At 40.4% G+C, this 20,551-nt stretch overlaps 1 protein-coding gene and 2 pseudogenes across 4 annotated transcripts in view; all 3 read right to left on the minus strand.

Moving 5' to 3' along the window:
- Positions 1-20,551, minus strand: part of GRAMD1C (GRAM domain containing 1C) — a 105,506-nt gene that overhangs the window by 13,318 nt on the left and 71,637 nt on the right. For all 4 annotated transcript variants that reach the window (XM_050778792.1, XM_050778793.1, XM_050778794.1 and 1 more), the window contains 2 exons: positions 3,600-3,718; positions 136-278 (listed from right to left, as the gene is read on the minus strand). In XM_050778792.1, coding sequence (XP_050634749.1) covers positions 136-278; positions 3,600-3,718 — 262 coding nt within the window. The remainder of the gene's footprint in view (positions 1-135; positions 279-3,599; positions 3,719-20,551) is intronic.
- On the minus strand, positions 2,177-3,592 carry LOC126947787 (40S ribosomal protein S16-like; annotated as a pseudogene).
- LOC126947771 (vacuolar protein sorting-associated protein 26A-like) lies at positions 8,336-20,526 on the minus strand (annotated as a pseudogene).

Here is a 20,551-nt window from a genome sequence, read left to right on the forward strand (position 1 = left end):
TGCTGACCACCGTTGGAAATGTAATTTGAGCAAGAAATAAAACTGTTGTGTAAAGCTACTACTAAGAATTCAGGATGAATAAATTACCAGGATATAATCTAGACTATCCTAACACACTCATTTACAGCAGCTCACCTTAGCCTGCACTTCTGTTTTGAAGATCGGATGATACAGTATCTGTTCACGGTATAGAAGTAATCATGGTAGGGGACATCATGTGTCAGTACTTCTGAATCTACCAAATAAAATCGTGCTTCCTGACTTTCTTTATACAGTGTCTGCCAAAATAAGATAAAAAATGTTTGTATGTATATGGTTAATATATGAATCTTCTTGCCAATTTAGAACATGTATACTAGGATTCCTTCTCAAAACTTAAAAAAGACATGAGAAACCTATAGACAAAGCTAGAAGAGCCTACATGCTGACTCTGTTGTCTATAAATTGAGAAAAAGAGGGCCGGGTATGGCAGCTCATGCCTGTAATCCCAGTGCTTTGGGTGGCCGAGGTGGGAGGATCACTTAAGGTCAGGAATTCGAGACCAGCCTGGCCAATATAAAAACACCCAGCCTCTAAAAAAAAAAACCTAAAAAATAAAAAATTAGGCCAGATGCAGTGGCTCATGCCTGTAATCCTAGCACTTTGGGAAGCCAATGTGCACAGATCACTTGTGGCCAGGAGTTCAAGACCAGCCTGGCCAACATGGCAAAACTCCATCTCTCCTAAAAATACAAAAATTGGCCAGGTGTGGTGGCACATGCCTTGTAATCCCAGCTACTCGGGGGTAGGCTGAGGTAGGAGAATCACTTGAACCCAGGACGTAAGGTTGCAGTGAGCAAGATCGCCTCACTGTGCTCCAGCCTGCGAGACACAGCAAGACTGTCTCCAAATAAAAAAAAAAAGAAAGAAAGAAAAAAGAAATGAAAAAGGAAAAAATTAGCTGGGCTTGGTGGCACATGCCTGTAGTCCCAGCTACTTGGTAGAATGAGGTGGGAAGATCATTTGAGCCCAGGAGTTTGAGGCTGCAGTGAACTATGATTACACCGCTACACACCAGCCTGAGCGACAGAGTGAAACCATGTCTCTTAAAGAGAGAAAGGGACTTACAGAAATCGTATTTGCTGCCCCTGTGTCATTTATTTCACTATCAAATTGTTTTTTTCTTTTAGCCTTGAGGACAAACCATATAATCTCTTATGTGTACTATAAGTTACAGAGTTTTAAGTGTTCCTGTTAGGTGAACAATTCAAAAATCAATTGAATGAAGTAAGGATTCCACCTCAAAATTAATCAAAGTTCAACAAAACCACCCTTCATCAAAAAAGTCAAGGAGGGTAGTAACCAAACAAAACACTGCTTTTCCTAAACAGGATTTTAAATGGTCACTGGCCAAACCTTTCTCATTTTAACCATACCTTTTCTACCTATCCTTTAAGGGGGTGGCGGGGGAGGGATTCCAAAGTTTTCAAAGACTCCCCAATACCAAAATACCAGACTTTTCTTACGTTTGATAATCTTTTAAGAATTGTTTAAAGGTATGGAAATATGTTCTTTTTAATGATAATGGACAAAACTACAAGAGCACAACTAGTTCAGATGTTAAGAGATGTTTTCAGACTACTTGCAAATCAGATACTTCAACACAAATTGGCTAAACACACACTCCACTGTAAGACACTGCCACTCTGGTCACAGATAAAGAGCATTAAATACCTCGTACAGTATTCAATTTCAAAAACTCAATCTCTTCCCAGGTGTCAAAGCAGCCATCTAGTTATTTGGCCCCTAACTCTTGCAACAATTCTGTAAACCAGATTTCAGTAGTGTTCCTTTTTTTGTTTGTTTGTTTTGTTTTGTTTTTGAGACAGGGTCTAGCTCTGTTGCCCAGGCTGGAGTGCAGTGGCTAGAGCATAGCTCGCTGTAATCTCAAATTCCCGGGCTCAAGTGATCCTCCTGCCTCAGCCTCCCGAGTAGGTGGGACTATAGGCACACACCATCATGCCTGGTTAATTTTATTTTTTGTAAAGACAAAGTGTCACTGTGTTGTGCAGTCTGATCTCAAACTCGTGGTCTCAAGTGATCCTCCCACCTGGGCCTCTCAAAGTGCTCGTATTCCAGGGATGAGCCACCACAACTGGCCTGGTATTCTTTTTTTTTTTTTTTTTCACAGTTCTTAAAACTTTAAAGTCCCTCAAAAACTATTTATTATGCAGGTGAATTTTGATAGTCATGATGGGCTTATCGGTAGGATTTCTGGTAGCGAGCACAGGCACCAGGGCCTCCAAACTTTTTGGATTCACAGCGACGGGGAAAAGCTACCAGCAGGGTCTGGTCATACTGGATGAGGATGTCTTTGATCTCCTCCTTGGAAGCCTCATCCACATATTTCTGGTAATAGGCCACCAGGGCTTTGGAGATGGACTGACAGATAGCATAAATCTGGGCCACATGTCCACCACCCTTCACACAGACATGGATGTCCACACCAGCAAATCGCTCCTTGCCCACCACCCTTCACACAGACACGGATGTCCACACCAGCAAATCGCTCCTTGCCGAGAAGCAGAACTGGCTCCAGCAGCTTGTATTGTAGCGTGCGCGGCTCAATCATCTCCAGGGGCCGCCCGTTCACCTTGATGAGAACATTGCCACGTTTGCAGTGCACCACAGCTGTGGCTGTCTTCTTGCGTCCAAAGACTGCACTGACTGCAGCGGGCCATTGGACCGCATGGCTGCAAGCGCGAACTAGAGAACCTAACCGTGCTACGCTGCAACCAGAAAAAAGTGGTATTCTTTTTAAAAAAATATTTTCTTTGGGAGGCTGAGGCAGGCAGATCATGAGGTCAGGAGTTCAAGACCAGCCCGACCAACATGGTGAAACCCTGTCTCTACGAAAAATACAAAAATTAGCCAGGCATGGTGGTACGTGTCTATAATCCCAGCTACTCAGGAGGCTGAGGCAGGAGAATCACTTGAACCCCGGGGGCAGAGGCTGCAGTGAGCCGAGGTTATGCCACTGCATTCCAGCTTGGGCAACAGGAAGACTCCGTCTCAAAAACAAAAACAAAATTGAATATATGAAAGAGTAGAAATGAAGCATAATGACCCTCGTGAGCTCATTAACTAGCTTCAGCAACGCTAACTCCTGCCCAGTCTTGCTTCCTTTGTCCTCCGTCCCATATTCCCTGCCTCTGCCACCATCCTCTGCCTGGCTAGACGACTTCTAAAGGAAATCCTAGACATCAATATAATGTCATCCATAAATACTTCACTATATCTCTTTATGGATTCTTCCATATATCTCTTTTAAAATAAATATGATTTTCTTTAATACACAGCTGTAATACCATTACTATACATAAAAAATAAACAATTCCTGAAATCTTATAAATACCTTTTAACAAGTGGTTTGTTTGAATTAGGAGTGGGTTGATATGATTCACATGCCTTTTAAGTCTCTTTTAACCTGTAACAGTTTCTCGTCCCTTTTTTCTTGCCATTTGTTTATTGAAACTGTCTTGTAAATTGGTGAACTATAATAGGCATCTTCTCTCTTCCCCCACACATGACTCTTCTGGACACTGACAAAGCAGACGTACCTGCTTTTCAGTGGCAGTGGTGCATTTTCCAGTAAGTGGACTATTAAGGACTATAGTGTAGGTCATGGTTCTCAGCTGGTCACCTCCAAGTTCTGCAGTCCAAGGGGTAGATACTACATCTAACCACAGCAAACACAAAATGAGTTAGTTCTAGAAACTTAAACAGTATAACTGTAAATGAAATAAAAGGAGTTTCTGAATTATTAAAATTTCTATTTTTGACTAGTGCTAACTTCCTTATAACTGGGTATTGTAAGTTTAACATTAAAGAAAAGAGAGATTAAATGTTGAGCACTCTCCTTAAATGTGGCATATTGCCCATCTCTGACCCATTTATTTCTAAATTGTTTATTAATATCCTTTTTCCTTTAAGATAAAATTAAAAGTTGTTTCATCTGTAAGCTTCCTTTTAAAGTCCTCAGTACCTATGAAGAGAAGTAATGATGCCAGCTTTATCAAACAGAGACGGAACAACACTTTAACATTCCCACAATTGAGGACAAAATTTTAAAAGATTTTTGTCATTATGAAACCATCTGACCTTGATATCAACTTACATAGAAATTATGTCAATGTTATGAGAAATCATGTAATGTCAGTGCTTGTCTGCTAAAATCTTTAATCAAGGTAAGGCAATGGAACATAAATGATTATATAATCTGTCTTAAGAAGACTATAAGATCATATCTTTATGTTTATGGCAAGATCCTGGTAAAAATTCTCTTTTATTTGCTTAGGGACAATATAGTGATTAAATACACACTTGGACAGAAATATAGTTCTAGAACACAGTGAAGGTCATTTCATGGAAGCCAAAAATTTAAAAAGTATAAATAAACGCGTTAAAAACTCTATTGAGAGACATGACTATATCACCTAATGGCCTAGCACAAATTGACTTAGGCAAGTACCAGCATGTTTGATGGCTATTCACCAATATCCTAAAGCATAGGAGCCTTTATCTAACCCATTATACTCATGGTCAAAGGAAGGAAGTAAGGCTTTAGAATACAGCCAGTTTTACTTAACTTCTTTTATATTGCTAGATGTGAGGATTTAATGAGGGATCCTGAAATTGCCTTTTGAGTATCTGGCAAAATCTTGTAACTAAAAAGGCAAAATCACAAACCATAGTGTCTATCATCCAGGATTTGCTGTAAAATGATTTATTTAGGTATATATAAAAGAAGATATACAACTAATTCTAAATTACTTTTCAGAAGATTTTTTTTTTTTTTTTTTTTTTTGAGACGGAGTCTCGCTTTGTGGCCCAGGCTGGAGTGCAGTGGCCGGATCTCAGCTCACTGCAAGCTCCGCCTCCTGGGTTTATGCCATTCTCCTGCCTCAGCCTCCCAAGTAGCTGGGACTACAGTTGCCCGCCACCTCGCCCGGCTAGTTTTTTGTATTTTTTAGTAGAGACGGGGTTTCACCGTGTTAGCCAGGATGGTCTCGATCTCCTGACCTCGTGATCCACCCGTCTCGGCCTCCCAAAGTGCTGGGATCACAGGCTTGAGCCACCGCGCCCGGCCTCAGAAGATTACTTTGGTCATATGTCAGCCTGTTTCAGGAAAATGATACAAACAATCTATTGTTAATCAGAAATAGAATTTAAAGATGTAATTTAATTCTGCTGTTAAAACTGCACACTACTCAATGAAGCAACTATCAACAAGGATAAATGAAAAGTATTGGTCTTCCCATGAATGTTACCCTTGTAGTTTCAGTGATGTTACCAATAAGGCCTACTGAGTATTGCTTACCAGAACATCACCTAATTAACATCATCTTGGAATAGTCAATCCTCCAATACCTAAATTAAGCTTATCATAATGTAAAAAAACCTGGAATGAATTGTAGGAAAAATGGCCAGTACGCAAAAGGACATATGAACCATTTTGATATATTAATCCAAAATAATAGAAGGCAGGAATGGCAAAATTTTAAAAATCCTTTGATGTAATAGCGTTTTAAATTGGTGAACCTTCATGCCCATTAGGATAGCTATTATAAATAATAATAACAAGTGTTGGCAAGGCTGTGGAGAAATTGGAAACTTTGTGCATTGCTTGTGGAAATGTAAAATGATACAGTCATATGGAAAATAGTATGGCCACTCCTCAAAAAATTAAAGATTGAATTTTAATTTTTATATGATGCAGCAATTCCATTTCTAGGTATATAACCAAAAGAACTGGAAGCAGGGATGTGAACAGATAGTTGTATGTCAATGTTCATGGTGGCATTATTTACAATAGCTAACATGTGTAAACAACCCAAATGTCATTAATGGATAAATGGATAAACAAAATGTGGTATCTACATGCAATGGAATATTACTCAGCCTTAAAAAAGGAATAAATTCTCATACATGCCCCAACATGGATGAGCCTCGAAGGCATTATGCTAAGTGTATTAAGCCTGTCACAGAAGGACAAACATTGTATTATTCCACTTATGCAAGGCACCTTGAGTAGTCAACTTCACAGAGACAGAAAATAGAATGGTGATCATCAAGAATGGAAGAAATGGAGGGTTAGTGTTTAACAGGTATAGCATTTCAGTTTGGAAAGATGAAAAAGTTCTGAAGATGGATGGTGGCAATGGTTGCCCAATAATGTGAATGCACTTAATGCCACTGAGCTGTCCACTTAAAAATGGTTAAATGGGAGCCGGGAGCGGTGGCTCATGCCTGTAATTCCAGCACTTTGGGAGGCCAAGGTGGGTGGATCATGAGGTCAGGAGATCGAGATCATCCTGGCTAACACAGTGAAACCCCATCTCTACTAAAAATACAAAAAATTAGCCGGGCGTGGTGGCGGGCACCTGGGAGGTGGAGCTTGCAGTGACCCAAGATCGCGCCACTGCACTCCAGTCTGGGCGACAGAGCGAGACTCCATCTCAAAAAAAAAAAAAAAAGGTTAAATGGTAAATTTTCTTATGTACATTTTGCCATAATTTTAAAATTGATGAGTCTAGGCAAGTGGCATATGGATGTTTTTACACTCTTCATACAATTTTTCTGGAGCTTTACATATTTTTAAATGTAAAAGTTGGGTAAAAAGATTTAAAACTGAGCTTTAATTAAAGGTACTGTCAGGGGGTTGGGTCAAGATGGTGAACTAGATGGTGAACTAGAAGCTGCTCATGTGTGCCGCTCTCACAGATAGGAAACAACAGCATTGGTGAACACTGACCCTACTAGCTGATCATCTAAGAAACCATGTCAGAATTCATCCAGGCAGCAAGGGGACACAGAGGGCAGAGAGGAGCAAAGCTGGGCAGCAGCTCCTCTGGGATCAGTGCATATTGGGGGAACCCACCCCCAATATTTCAACATAGGTTCTTTCTATTTTACCTAAGTGTCAGCCAGCTGAGAAATAATGAGAAAGAGTACAAAGAGAAGAATTTTACAGCTGGGCCTCCGGGGGAGACATTACGTATCGGTAGGATCATGAGGCCCACCTGAGCCGCAAAAACAGCAGGTTTTTATTAAGGACTTTAAAAGGGGAGGGAGTGTACAAACAGGGAGTAGGTCACAAAGATCACATGCTTCAAAGGGCAAAAAGGAGAACAAAGATCACATGCTTCTGAGACCAGTAAAGATCACAAGGCAAAGGGCAAAGCAAAGGTCACAAGGCAAAGGGCGAAATCAAAAACTCCTGATAAGGGTCTATGTTCAGCTGTGCACGTATTGTCTTGAGAAACATCTTAAACAACAGAAAACAGAGTTCAAGAGCACAGAACCGGTCTGACCTCAAATTTACCAGGGTAGGGTTTCTTCCCCACCTAATAAGCCTGGGGATACTGCAGGAGACCAAGGCATATTTCAGTCCTTACCTCAACCGCATCAGACAGACACTCCCAGAGCAGCCATTTATAGACCTCCCCCCAGGAATGCTTTCCTTTCACAGGGTCTTAATTATTAATATTCCTTGCTAGGAAAAGAATTCAGCGATATCTTCCCTATTTGCACATCCGTTTATAGGCTCTCTGCAAGAAGAAAAATATGGCTCCATTCTGCCCGACCCCACAGGCACTCAGACCTTATGGTTGTCTTCCCTTGTTCCCTGAAAATCACTGTTATTCTGTTCTTTTTCAACGTGCACTGATTTCATATTGTTCAAACACACGTTTTACAATAAATTTGTACAACAGTGGTCCTGAGGTGATGTGCATTATCAGCTTACAAAGATAACAGGATTGAGAGATTAAAGACAGGCATAAGAAATTATGAGTATTATTTGGGAACTGATAAATGTCCATGAAATCTTCACAATTTATGTTCAGAGATTGTAGTAAAGACAGGCATAAGAAATTATAAAAGTATTAATTTGGGGAACTGATAGATGTCCATGAAATCTTCACAATTTATGTTCCTCTGTCACGGCTCCAGCCGGTCCCTCTGTTTGGGGTCCCTGACTTCCCACAACAAGCATGGAGCCAGGAAAAGCTCCTCAATATGGAAAAGGATGAGTGAGTGAGAGTTCCCTGGAGGACTGTACACAGGGACCTGTGCAAGACTAGGATTGGGAGAATTCCCCTGGTTCCCCTGGCCCCACCCCACGCTTCTAAACTGAGGCAGAGAGCCACCCCAGAGTTTCTGCAGTGACCACTCTCAAGTCCATGGGGATCTCTATAAGCCTTGGACTCTGGAACAGAATGACACCAGTACCATATCCCCAGTAGAGGCCACGGTCCTGCCTGGGAGCAGTAAGATTATTGCACTCTGCCTTGCCATACAAGACTTGGTGCTAGCCTTCAGCCCAACAGTCCCACTGCTGCCTGAAATCAGCTGGCAGCCACAGCTTCCTGTTGCCCCAGGAAACACCCTGACAGCAGGGTAGGTGACTCCCACCCACCCCTGCTGCTGGTAGCCAAACAGGCCATGCCTGCTAGAGTGTCCAGCCCAGTGGTCTCCCTTCTGCCCCAACTATGGGGGCAGGCACAACCCCGTGTTCCCCTAGGAAGTATCTAGACAGCAGACTAGGTGACCACATCCAGTCCCACAGCTCTTAGCTGAGTAGGACGTGCAGACCTGAGTGATGCCCAAGGAGGGAGAAGCCCTCCCTTTCAGATCACTGAGAGAGGTGAGATGCCCAGGTATGCAAGGCAGTAGAGGGGCAGAGTGTAATTCTTGCTGCAGGGTTGACCTGGCAAGCATATGGCCTGTCTGCCAACCATGGCCTCTGCTTAAAAGAGCCCCGTGATTCAAAACACCCAACAAAAGAAATGTGACTCAGAGCCAGTCAAAGGGTGCTCCTCCAAGGCCCAAGAGCCGACTAGGGTAGGGGGTCATCACTTTCCCTTTTCACCCCAGAGCACTACTACCAACCATGCCAAAACACAAATGAGTTGTGCTGCAGCGTTAAGAGCCTGCCAGCTAATACTCTTAAACACTACCTACTAGATCACAGCCCAAAACACAACACCAAAATATTTTGCCAGTATACAATACCTGTGAAAACAAAGGTGACACCTGTGAAAACAAAGGGCTCCCACCAGCACCCCTGCCCCAGTCAATGGCACAAGCACCCCACCATGCCATCATAGCTGCTGGCATTCATGAGCAGCACAGATCCCACTGCCATCACCCCAGTGAATTGCTTTGGCCAGCAACCCCATTGGAGTATTGTGGCCAGTGAACCAGGAACACCTTCACCCCTCCAGTGCAACAGATTTCTAATGTCAAAGGGCCAGAGAACAAAGCTGGGGACACACAAAATTATGTGCTCTAACTCTAGCCCCCCACAGTTAGAGCACACAGTCCAGGAGTTCTGAGCTGGGCCTGGGCCCCCTGAAATCTTCCAGAAGTGAAGACAGTCAACTGAACCCACCTTATTCCACAATCAAACCCCCATGGGCATCAAAGAAAAAAAACCCATCCAAAAGACAGCAGCTTCAAAGATTAAAGGAACATCAGTCCATACAGATGAGAAAGAACCAGTGCAAGAACTCTGGCAACTCAAAAAGTTGGCGTGTCTTCCTACCTCCAAACAATTATACTAGTTCCCCAGCAACGGTTCTTAACCAGGCTGAAATTACAGACATAGAATTCAGAATATAGATAGGAATGAAAATCATTGAAATTCAGGAGAAACTCAAAACCCAATCCAAGAAATCTAAGGAATACAATAAAATGGTACAAGAGCTAAAAGACAAAATGGCCACTTTAAGAAAGAATCAAACTGATCTGATAGCACTGAAAAACTCACTCTAAGAATTTCATAATACAAATTGCAAGTTATTAACAGCAGAATAGACCAAGCTGAGAAAAGAATCTCACAGGGCTGGTTCTCCAAATTAACTGAGACAAAGAAAAAAGAATAAAAAAGAACAAAACCTCTGAGGAATATGGGATTATGTAAAGAGACCAAATCTATGCCTCACTGGCATCCCTGTAAGACAGGGATAGAGAACAAGCAACTTGGAAAACATATTTGAAAATATCATCCACAAAAACGTCCCCAACCTCACTAGACAGGCCAATATTCAAATTCAGGAAATGCAGAGAACCCCTATAAGATACATACAAGACAACCATCCCCAAGACATCTAGTCATCAGATTCTCTAAGATCAACGTGAAACAAAAAATATTAAAGGCAGCTAGAGAGAAGGGGCAGGCCACCTGCAAAGGGAACTCCATCAGGCCAACAGAGGACCTTTCAGCAGAAACTCTATATTTGAGGGCTTGAGGGCCTATATCCAGCATTCTTAAAGAAACTAAGACCAAGAATTTCATATCCAGCCAAACTAAGTTTCATAAGTGAAGGAGAAATAAGATCATTTTCAGACAAGCAAATGCTAAGGGAATTTGTTACCTGCCTTACAAGAGGTCTTTAAGGTGCTACTAAAGATGGAAATGAAAGACTGTTAGCAGCCGCCACAAAAACACACTTAAGTACATAGACCACTGACACTATAAAGCAACTACACAATCAAGTCTGCAAAATAACCAGCTAAACAACACAATGACAGGATCAAATCCACATATATCAATTTAACAGGCTTAATGCCCCAATTAAAAGGCAGCAGAAAGTTGGATAAATAAGACCCAACCGTATGCTGTTTTTTTGTTTTGTTTTGTTTTGAGACACAGTCTTGCTCTGTCACCCAGGCTGGAGTGCAGTGGCGTGATCTCAGCTCCTGGGTTCAAGCAATTCTCCTGTCTCAGCCTCCTGAGTAGCTGGGACTACAGGCAGGCACCACCATGCCCAGCTAATTTTTTGTATTTTTAGTAGAGATGGATTTTCACCATGTTAGCCAGGATGGTCTCGATCTCCTGACCTCGAGATCTGCCTGCCTAGGCCTCCCAATGTGCTAGGATTACAGGCGGCAACCACCGTGCCCAGCCAACTGTATGCTGTCTTTATAGACCCATCTCACATGCAACGGCATCCATAGGCTCAATGTAAAGGGGTGGAGAAAACTCTGGCAAGCAAATGAAAAATAAAAAAAGCAGAGATTGCTATTCTAATGTCAGACAAAACGGACCTTAAGCCAACAATGATTTAAAAAGACAAATAAGAGCATTACATAAAGGTAAAGGGTTCAATTCAACATGAAGATTTAACTATCCCAAGTATGTATGCAATCAACACAGGAGCATCCAGACTCATGAAACAAGTTCTTAGAGACCTACAAAGAGACTTAAATAACCACACAATAATAGTGGGAGGCTTCAACACCCCATTAACAGTATTAGACAGATCACTGAGGCAGAAAACTAACAAAGATAGTTGTGACCTGAACTTGACACTTAACCAAATGGACCTAACAGACATCTACAGAGCTCTCCACCCCAAAACAGCAGAATATACATTCTTCTCATTTGCACCTGGCACATACTCTAAAAACTGACCACACAATCAGCCATTAAACAATTCTCAGCAAATATAAAAAACCAAAAATTATATTAACCACACTCTTGGACCACAGCACAAAAACAATAGAAATCAATACTAAGAAGATCACTAAAAATCATACAATTACATGGAAATTAAACAACCTGCTCCTGATGACTTCTGAGTAAACAATGAAATTAAGGCAGAACTCAGGAAATTCTTTGAAACTAATGAGAACAAAGACAGAAAATACCAGAATCTCTGGGACACAGTTAAAGCAGGGTTAAAAGTTTACAGTGCAAAACACCCACATGAAACAGTTAGAAAGATCTAGAAAGAACAAGCTAACATCATACCTAGAGGAACTAGAAAAACCAGAGCAAATCAACCCCAAAGCTAGCAGAAGACAGGAAATAACCAAAATCCGAGCTAAATAGAATGAAATTGAGAAGTGAAAAACCGTACAAAAGATCAATGAAATCATGAAATCATAAGTTGGCTCTTGAAAGAATAAATAAGATTAATAGACTACTAGCTAGACTAATTTAAAAGAGAAGATCCAAATAAACACAATCAGAAATGACAAAGGGAACATTACCACCGACCCCACAGAAATTTAAAAAAAAAAAAAAAAGCAACACCCAGAGACTATTATGAACACCTCTATGCACAAAAACTAGAAAACCTAGAAGAAATGGATAAATTTCTGGAAATATAGAACCTCCCAAGATTGAGCCAGGAAGAAATTAAAACCCCATACAGACCAAGAATGAGTTCCAAAATTGAACCAGTGATTAAAAGCCCATCAACCAAAAAAAGCCCAGGACCAGATGGATTCACAGCCAAATTCTACCAGACATGTAAAGAAGAGTTGGTACCATTCCTACTGAAACTATTCAAAAAAAAATTGAGGAGGAGGAACTTCTCCCTAACTCATTCTATGAGGCCAGCATCATTCAGATACCAAAACCTGGCAGAGAAACAACACAAAAAGAAAACCTGAGGCCAATATGTTTGATGAGCATTGATGCAAAAATCCTCAACAAAATACTAGCAAACTGAATCCAGCAGCACATCAAAAAGTGAATTCACCACAATCAAGTAGGCTATATCCCTAGGATGCAAGGTTGGTTCAACATACGCAAATCAGTAAGTGTGATTCATCACATAAACAGAACTAAAAACAAAAACCATGTGATCATCTCAGTAGATGCAGAAAAGGCTTTCAATACAATTCAACATCTGTTCATGTTAAAAACCCTCAACAAACCAGGCACTGAAGGAACATACCTCAAAATAATAAGAGCCACCTATGACAAACCCCACAGCCAGCATCATACTGAATGGGCAAAAGCTGGAAGAATTCCCCTTGAGAACTGGAACGAGACAAAGATGCCCACTCTCATCACTTCTATTCAACATAGTACTGGAGGTCCTGACCAGAACAATCAGGCAACGGAAAGAAATAAAAGGCATCCAAACAGGAAATCAAACTGTATCTATTTGCAGAAGATATGATTTTTATACCTAGAAAACCCCACAGTCTGCCCAAAAGCTCCTAGATCTGATGAGCAACTTCGGCAAAATTTCAGGATACAAAAATCAATATACAAAAATCAGTGGTTTTCTATACCCAACAACATCCAAGCTGAGTGCCAAGTCGAGACCACAATCCCATTCATTATAGCAAAAGAAAAAAAAAGTAAAATACCTAGAAATACGGTGAACCAGGAAGGTGAAAGATCTCTACAACAAGAATTATAAAATATTGCTCAAATAAATCAGAGATGACACAAATGGAAAAACATTCCATGCTCCTGATAGGAAGAATCAATATTGTTAAAATGTTCATACTGCCCAAAGCATTTTACAGATTCAGTGCTATTCCTATCAAACTACCAATGACATTCTTCACAGAATTAGGAAAAAACTTTTCTAAAACTCGTATGGAACCAAAAAAGAGCCCAATAGCCAAAGTAAAGCTAAGCAAAAAGAACAAAGCTGGAGGCATCACAATACCCAACTTCAAGCTATACTATAAGACAACTGGAACCAAAACAGCATGGTACTGGTATGAAAACAGACACATAGACCAATGGAACAGAACAGAGAGCCCAGAAATAAAGCCACACACCTACAACCATCTGGTCATCGACAAAGTTGACAAAAAAAAGCAATGGGAAAATGACTCCCTATTCAATAAATGGTGCTGGAATCACTGGCTAGCCATATGCAGAAGATTGAAACTGGCCCCCTTCCTTACACCATATATAAAAATCAGTTCAAGATGGATTAAAGACTTAAATATAAAACTTAAAACTATAAAACCCTTGAAGAAAATTTAGGAATGACCGGGCACGGTGGTTCACGCCTGTAATCTCAGCCGTCTAGGAGGCTGAGGCAGGCGGATCACTTGAGCTCAGGAGTTCAAGACCAGCCTGGGTGAGATGGTGAAACCTCATCTCTACAAAAAAATACATAAATTATCCAGGTGTAGTAGTGTGCACCTATAGTCCCAGCTACTTGGGGGGCTGAGGCAGGAGAATTGCTTGAGTCCAGGAGGTTGAGGCTGCAGTAAGCTATGTTTGCACCACTGCACTCCAGCCTGGGTGACACAGTGAGACCCTGTCTCGAAAAAGAAAAAAAAAAAAAAAGAAAGAAAATTTGGAAAATACCATTCTGGACATAAGTCCTAGCAAAGATTTCATGATGAAGACATCAAAAGCAATTGCAACAACAAAAAATTGACAAATGGGGCATAATTAAACTAAACAGTATCTGCAAAGCAAAAGAAACTACCAACAGAGTAAACAGACAACCTACAGAATGGGAGAAAATATTTACAAACTATGTGTCTGAAAATGCTCTAACATCCAGAATCTATAAGGAACTTAAAGAAATTAATAAGCAAAAAAAAAAAAAAAAAAAAAAAAAAAAAACCCAATAAAAAAGTAGGCAAGGGATATGAACAGACGCTTTTCAAAAGAAGACATACATCTGGCCAGCAAGCATATGAAAAAATGCTCAACATCCCTAATCACTAGAGAAATGCATATCAAACCACAGTGAGATACTATCTCACACCAGACAGAATGGCTATTATTAAAAAGTCAAAAAATAACAGCTGTGAGGTTGCAGAGAAAATGGAATGCTTATACACTGCTGCTGGGAGTGTAAGTTAGTTCAGCCATTGTGGAAAGCAGTTTGGCAATTTCTCAAAGAACTTAAAACAGAACTACCATTTGACCTGAGAATCCCATTACTGGGTATCTAACCACAGGAATATAAATTGTTCTACCATAAAGACACATGCACAAGTATATTAATCACAGCACTATTCACAACAGTAAAGACATGCAATGCACAAGAATGTTCATCACACCACTATTCACAATAGTAAAGACATGCAATCAACCTAGATGCCCATCAATGGTAGACTGGATAAAGAAAACATGGTACATATACACCATGGGATAGTATGCAGTCATAAAAAAGAACAAGGCCATGCCCTTTGTAGCAACATGTATGGAGCTGGAGGCCATTATCCTGAGCGAACTACTGCAGGAACAGAAAACTAAATACCCATGTTTTCACTTACAAGTGGGAGATAAACATTGAGTACACATGGCCACAAAGAAGGGAACAGTAGACACTGGGGCCTACTTGAGGGTGGAGGTGGAAGGAGGGTAAGGACTGAAAACTACCTATTGGGTACCATGCTTATTACCTGGGTCACAAATTAATCTGTACACCAAACTCCCATGACACACAATTTACCTGTATAACAAATGTGTACATGTACCCCTGAAACTAAAAGATCAAAAACATTTAAAAAGTAGTGTCATGTAACTGTAAACAATGATTTAAAAGAACACAGATTTAAAAGACCCCCTAATTTTGGCCAGGCGCGGTGGCTCACACTGTAATCCCAGCACCTTGGGAGGCCGAGGCAGGTGGATCACCTGAGGTCAGCAGTTCGAGACCAGCCTGGGCAACATGGTGAAATCCCATCTCTATTAAAAATACAAAAACAAAATTAGCTGGGCGTGATGGCAGGCACCTGTAATCCTAGCTACATGGGAGGCTGAAGCAGGAGACTCACTTGAACCCGGGAGGTGGAGGTTGCAATGAGCCGAGATCGCGACATTGCACTCCACCCTGGGCAACAAGAGCGAGGCTCCGTCTCAAAAAAAATTTTTAAAAAGACTCCCTACTTTTATTTTTCTCACATGAAAATGTTTAATGTTTATGCTGATGCATATTTGAGTGCTTATCATCAAATCAAAGTGTGAAGTAAAAAAAGGCAGTTTAAGAAAGTTCCAGTGTTTCAAAGAGAGCACTTTTTAAAAGGTATATACATGAAAAACATTTCATTATACCATAAAATAAATGCAGCACCGTAAGATAAAGGAAGACTAATATATATGGAGTTTTGGTCTTTCTCCCCTCTACAGCTGCAACCATCTTCAACCTGCTGAACCTAACTCAATGGTTACAGGAATTTTTTGCCTTTTTTTTTTGTCTCCTATTCAGTTCACATTTCAGGCTGTTCAGCAGATGCCTGTGATTCTGGAGATTCAAATCACTGATGAAAGTTTTTTCTCTGTTTCCTCAGTTTTTCAGGAGCTTTTCTTCATAAAATGATCTCCTGCTGTTTGAAGTACCTTCAGTCTTCCTCATCAACAAAAACTAAATTCAAAAAGTACCTTACTGAAAATTTTTTATTCACATCTCTCTGATTGTTGGAGTAGGGTCATATCCCACTAAAAATAGTCTCATTGGAATTGATTCACCTTTTACTGGTGCACCATCCATTATTTCATATTGGTGATTGTTTCTGTTTCTGCTGTGGTACTGGGTCCAATTCCTGTGATCTCTTTTTTGATCAGTTGTAACTCCATATGTTGTATATTTGTTCTTACTACTAAGAAGTAAATTTTTCCGACTATTACATGCTTTAAATGATACCTTGATTTATTATATTCAAATTATATATGTAGACAATCTTCAATGCCCACTTTTTGTTTTTGTTTTTTTTTTTTTTTTTGAGACAGAGTTTCACTCTGTCGCCCAGGCTGGAGTGCAGTGGTGCGATCTCGGCTCACTGCAAGCGCCACCTTCCGGCTTCACGCCATTCTCCTGCCTCAGCCAGTAGCTGGGACTACAGACGCCCGGCACCAAGCCTGGCTAATTTTTTGTATTTTTAGTGGAGACGGAGTTAAGTGGAGACGGGGTTTCACCGTGTTAGCCAGGACGGTCTCAATCTCCTGACCTCGTGATCCGTCCGCCTCCGCCTCCCAAAGTGCTGGGATTACAGGCCTGAGCCACGGCGCCCGGCCTCAATGCCCACTTCTATCTTAATACAATTGTTAACATCAGGACAGGTGGCAAGCTGGTGAACAATAAGATCATATTCTTTTACTAAATCTGTCAGTGTTCTTACTATTGTCACTTTAAGAAAATACCTCCAGCAAACATTTGCATAAATTCAGAATCATAACTTCTTCTCTGAGTCAGTTCTCCAGGTGAGGCTAGTTCTTGCATTAGGTTTATAAATTCATGAGCATTACTCTTGTCATTGAAAAGTTCCATTTGACCTATAAATTCAATTCTAATTCCTTCGTGCTCCAGCCTCTATCCAGGTTGCATAAAGGCTACGTTTACCTTTCCTGAAACAGATCCTCCATTATAAAGAGATAGTGTTTTTCTACTTTGCCATTTTCAGTTTTCATTTCTGTCATTTTCCTGTTTTCCCCATCATTAAAGACAATATTGATCTCACAAATTGGACCAAAAGAAGCCTTCAAGAAAACTCATTGTCAGCACTGCCGCCACATCCCCCCTACTTTACTCCTCTTCACTCAGGAGTACTCTCAGCCCCAGCTCCCTCTGCTCAGCACCCCCAATTTGGAAAATTTGGATCCAGTGGTGGTCATTTGAGTGCTAGAATTAGATTTAATCCACAAATAATTGATTATTTTTAAAAATCATTAAATTCTTACTATTTTTAAAAAGAAGCCTTTAAAACTCGATCTCAAGAAATACCAGCCCAGGTATGGTAGCTCACACTTGCCCCACTTTGGGAGGCTGATGTGGGAGGATCATTTAAGGCCACAAGTTCAAGACCAGCCTGGGCAACATAGGGAGATGCTTGTCTCTATTAAAAATGTTTTAAAATTGGCCAGGCATTGTGGTGCACACCTGTGGTCCCAACTACTGAGGGTGAGGTAGGAGGATCACTTGAGCCCAGGAGGCAGAGGCTACAGTGAACTGTGATTGCACCACTGCACTCCAGCCTGGGCAACAGAGCGAGACCCTGTCTCAAAAAAAGAAAGAAAGAAATACTACAACTTTGATTACCAGGTAGCAAGTCAGAGGAGAGCAGTATGCTTTGCAGTCATGATCAGATTCTCTTTTGTAATAAAGCTTCTGACTAATTCTAGGTCTAGTCAGCAACATACTTATAACTGTTTAGATTTAGAATTAGCTGGAAGCCTTTGCTTTGCAAAGCCATTTATAACATCAGACAGTCAATATAATCATTGATATTGAAGCCAGATATATCAGAAAACAAATGCAGTCGTGTTTCAGAAAACAAACTTCATTTATCACCAGCATAGAACAATGTCCTAATTTCTCCTAGGTCTTTTCAGCCATAAAAATGGCAGTGCAACATTAACAGGCATCCTCTCAGAAGATAAAGGGAAATAATGTATCCAGTTCTTCTGAAATACCAAGTTCTCTAGGTAGAAATGAGTCACAAGAAAATACAAAATAGATTCAGAAGAAATATAATAAGTTAAATATTAGCTACTGAGTAAAGAGGAAGATTTGTATCTCAGGCATCCCACATTTTCAAAACTGGAAGAACAGAAAAAATATTTTTTTATTATAAAACTCATAATCACAAGACAATAGCTATTGATAGCAATCTCTTTGCTACTCTACCATCAATAATAAGAACAAAATTGATTTTGGTTCCTAGTATTCATAACAATATCATCTACGAATACATAATTACATGTAGGCCAGGCATGGTGGCTCACGCCCATAATCCCAGCTCTTTGGGAGGCCAAGGCGGGTGGATCACCTGAGCTCCGGAATTTGAGATTGGCCTGGAGCAACACAGCAAGACCCTGTCTCTACCACAAAAAAAAAAAAAAAAAAAATGCCAAGCATGTTGGTGCATGCCAGTAATCCCAGCTACTCCAGAGGCTGAAGCACAAGAATCACTTGAGCCCAGGAGGCGGAGGTTGCAGTGAGCCGAGATTGCACCATAGCACTCCAGCCTGGGTGAGAGAGCGAGACCCTGTCTCAAAAAAAAAAAAAAAAAAAAAAGTATATATATATATATACACGTTTACATAAAAGTCTCAAATAAAGGAATAATATCTAATGGTTAATAAAATACTTAGATTATAAACTAAATTGCGGCTAGGCGCAGTGGCTCATTCCTGTAATCCTAGTACTTTGGGAGGCTGAGGGGGACAGACTGCTTGAGCCCAGGAGTTTCAGACCAGCATGGCCAACACGGCAAAACCCCTCTACTAAAAAAAATACAAAAATTATCCAGGCATAGTGACGCATGGCTGTAATCCCAGCTACTCAGGAGACTGAGGCACAAGAATCGCTTGAACCTGGGAGGCAGAGGTTGCAGTGAGCCGAGATTGCACCTCTTCACTCCAGCTTGGGTGTGGGTGACAGAGCAAAACTCAAATAAATAAATAAATAGATAAAATTGACTATAGAACAACTTTCTCTTTGACTATGTCAAATGACTCACCTTATCTGAATCTCTGCTGCTGCTGCTGAATTCTAATTTTATGTAGCAGGCTAAATCATGTGCTCCCAAAGTTAATAAAATATCTAAAATATTTAGGATAAATTCAGTTGCAAACTAACTATAAGTTTATTTGAGATGTTTACCAAAATAAAACTTACATTTATTTATTTATTTATTTATTTATTTATTCATTTATTTATTTTGAGACAGTCTCAATCTATCACCCAGGCTGGAGTGCAGTGGCACAATCTCAGCTCACTGCAACCTCCAACTCCCAGGCTCAGGAGATCCTCCCACCTCAGCCTCCCAAGTAGCTGAGACTATAGGTGTGTACCACCATGCCCAGCTAATTTTTGTATTTTTTGGTACAGACGGGTCCAGGCTGGTCTCAAACTCCTAGGCTCGAGCAATTCACCCGCCTCAACCTCCCAAAGTGCTGGGATTATAGGCCTGAGCCACCATACCCAGTCCCAAAATAAAACTTTTTAACACATAATCAATGAAATTCTTCTTATGAGGATTTAACCATTAATTTCTAATTAAGAAATTTAACCAACTTCTTAGGTGGAACTTTTAAAAATATATTATCTTTGACGTAGTCCATAGATACTGCAGTCTCAAGTGTATAGCTCCATGATTTTCAGAAAGGGAATACATACATGTACCACCACTCCGATCAGGATATAGAACGTATACGAGCATCCCAAAAGCTCCCTCCCAGTCTTTACTTACCTGACTCTCCACAACAGTAACTACTATGCTGACTTTATGTCCATAAATTTGTTTGGCCTGGTTTTTATCTTTATATAAAGAAATTAGGTAGCATGTACTCTTTTATATCTGGCTTCTTTTGCTCAACATTGTTATCTGTGAGGTCTACTCATATTGTTACAAGTATCAGTACTTTGTATTTTTTTCATTGTTATATAGGATTCTTTTGTGGGAATACACACAATCTATTCATCCATTTTATTACTCATGGCCACCTGAACTGTTTTGAGTTTGGGACCATCATAAATAATGTTGCTATGAACACTGTAGCACATCATTCAGAGTACAAATGTACCCATTTCTGAAGAATGTATACCTAGGAGTGGAACTGCTGAGTCACAGAGAATTCATACCTTTAGTAGTTACTGACAAGCTTTTTGGCAAAGTGGGTGCTGCAATTTACACTCCACTAAAATTCAGTTATTTCACATGAAACCATTTTGAATTGAGTTCAACCTAATTGAATTGGTACCTTAATGAATAAATATACTTTTAGTTTTCAAGAGGTCTGAACTTACTTGTTGGAAGCATTGCCTAATTAAATTATTATACTGTT

Source organism: Macaca thibetana, chromosome 2, assembly GCF_024542745.1.
Source record: "Macaca thibetana thibetana isolate TM-01 chromosome 2, ASM2454274v1, whole genome shotgun sequence".
Taxonomy (NCBI): Eukaryota; Metazoa; Chordata; class Mammalia; order Primates; family Cercopithecidae; genus Macaca; species Macaca thibetana.